The 2,785-nt window shown below is 41.0% G+C and overlaps 1 protein-coding gene across 1 annotated transcript; it reads right to left on the minus strand.

Annotated features, from left to right (window-relative positions):
• Positions 1-495: 495 nt before the first annotated feature.
• On the minus strand, positions 496-1,497 carry LOC311136136 (C3a anaphylatoxin chemotactic receptor-like; the record flags this gene model as incomplete). The annotated part of the gene is made up of 1 exon (XM_084170223.1): positions 496-1,497. The coding sequence occupies one exon, from the start codon at positions 1,495-1,497 to the stop codon at positions 496-498; it is 1,002 nt and encodes a 333-aa protein (XP_084026349.1).
• Between the last annotated feature and the right edge of the window lie 1,288 nt (positions 1,498-2,785).

Below are 2,785 nucleotides of genomic sequence, written 5' to 3' on the forward strand. Positions count from 1 at the left end.
AACCAGCCAGGACCAGTTGATCTTTAGACTGTTTATTTTTGAAAATGTGATAACCTTTTCTTTTGTTTCCTGGAATGTCTTGATCAGAGTAATCTAGATACTGGCTCCCACTTCCATTTTCTACACAACATACATGTAACAAAATATAAGACAACAACAACAGCTTTACAAAAACCTCAAAAGCAATGCAAGCAACATTACAACCACAGGGCACAGACGGTTTTCCATGTCGATTCAAAGTCATCAAATTGAATTCAAAATCAATGCAATCAATATTACTATCAGGCATTGACCTCACAATGCATTATTACTTTGTTGCTTGTAAAATATATTTTTTAATGCATACCATCCAGATCATTCTCATTTAGTGACTCAACAAGTCACAATGTTTTGTGATCAAGTACCAGCGTAGGAATTCATTAAGATAAAGGCAACACGTCCCCTATAACCTAAGTTTATGAATACGACCCAGGAGAGTTATCAGACATTTCGGACTCAGACCTGAGACACAGATGTGTGTGTTGTGGCATCCTCACTGAAGACATTCTCAAATACTTTACGGAAAGAGATCCTGACCCTCTCCTTGAAGTCCTGGCCCATGAACACGTACAGGATAGGATTGAGGCAGCTGTTGACATAGGCCAGAGAGATGACAACAGGGTACCAATTCCAGGCTTCACCTGCCGAGGCAAACCTACCATACCCAATCACCATACCTATGATGTGATACGGCAGCCAGCACACAAAGAATGCTGCCACCACAGCCAGAATGATCCAGAAGGTCCTCTGAGACTTGAAGCGACCGCTGCTCACCCTCCTGCCGATGAGCAGGTAGCAGACAGCGATAACCAACAGGGGAACGAGGAAGCCGAGGACCAGCCTGGGGACATGGGTGGCTTTGATGGCCAAAAAGATGCCCCTAATTTTGTTTTCGCCAAGGGGGTATATAGAGGTGCACATAATTTCTTCGTTGTCGTCACTAACATCGATGGTCCCATTATGGATCATGGTGGGGAGGCTGAGGAGCAGGGCCAGGACCCAGGCCAAACCACACAGCAACCAGGCCAGGGTGATGCTCCGGTGGTTCTGGGACCAGACAGGCAGGATGATCAGGACAAAGCGGTCCAGGCTGATGAGAACCAGGGTGAAGATGCTGGCAAACATGTTGAGGTACATGACAGAGGGGATAACCTTACACATAGCCTCTCCGAATGGCCAGTGTTGGTTCAGTATGATTTCAGCCAATGAGAAGGGTATGGAGATACAGCAGAGGAGGTCTGCTACAGCCAGGTTTACAAACCAGACGGTTTTAACTGTCCTCTTCATCTTCACTCCAGCTATCCAGATGACAAAGGCATTGCCTGGGATACCGAGGACACAGGTTATGCTGTAGAGGACCATGGACACCACCCGTATGGACTGATTTACCTGCTCTGAATGATCAGTTTGAATGAACATGTCATAATAATCATCCAAGTACTCCTCTGAGAAATTCATGTTGTCACTAGGGGAGAAATTGTTTGATACACAATGTCACTCATTGTAAAACACAACATTTTCTAACTTTATGTTTTAACTTAACTGAGCATTGCACTAAGGGTTCTCAGTGAGGTCATTCTTATAACCAGTCATAATTAATGGCAATAGTCTTGCTGTTTATATACCATGAGGCTACATTAACCGAATTGAAATTCAAACATTAGCACCTCCAATGTTGATAATGTTGGCCCTTACTTATTACTGTCATGAAACAGAGGGGTGTCAAATCCTCTTCAAAGTTAAACAAATATTTGAAAATAGTATCACTCTATCAATTATGTTTTCCCAAGTTAATAATTTAAAAGGTGCTGTGCAAGAGCTCACCTATAATTCAACTGAACATTTGCATCCAATGTACCTCTTCTTTCAGGTCTCTGTTCTGATTTTGTCACTTAGCTTAAGGTTTTGAGTTTAAAGGGATAGAACGTGATAGGGAAGGGCAAAATCGATGGGAAGTAGGTGACAAAATGAGTAATAAAGATCAAGAAAGAAGAAGTATTGAAAGTACCCACTGGGAACACCACATAATTTCAACGTGGATAATTGGGTAATACTTGGTTGAGACATTGATTCATGAGATTACAACCTATATTCACCAACTCAAAAAGACAGGCAAAAGTTAGCTGAATTTCCAATGTGTTATCACTATGCTTTCAACCATCTAAATGCACAACCAAATTACAATGGAAAAACAATGTCTGATTTTTGGTTTAGTTGTCAGCCAAATGTCTATCACTGCGCTTTCAATCATTTAAAAGTACAGCAAAGTTCAAATGGGAATACAATGTCAGATATGTTGTTTATTTATACAATAGATTGTGTCATCACTGTGCTTAATCTAATAGCAGAACCAAACTACCTAGATTGCAGTTGAGATTACATTAAAAGTACATGGTGAAAGTGATCAATGCCATTTGAGATTCTGCACAGATTATTACAGCCCTTGTGAAGATCTCCACAGACCTGCCTCAACCTATGCATGCTATCTTATACATGCATGCTTTGTATGATTACATAAGGAGTAATGTATAGTTACAGTAAACTCAAAATGTGGCCATGGATGTGTTACTCATTTTAAGGTTGAATGTTACATTTGTTTGTAAGATAGTGTAGTGTATTGGGATTATGCCTTTGTTAAATGTTTTTCTTGAAGAAATGGAATGTTGGTTATGTTAGGTCAAATGTAGCCGTTTGGAGGGTGACGTCCCAGGGGAGACTGGTGATTGGCCAGAGGCCAGAAGAGAGA

Source organism: Coregonus lavaretus (genome assembly GCF_964263955.1).
Source record: "Coregonus lavaretus genome assembly, chromosome: 10".
Taxonomy (NCBI): domain Eukaryota; kingdom Metazoa; phylum Chordata; class Actinopteri; order Salmoniformes; family Salmonidae; genus Coregonus; species Coregonus lavaretus.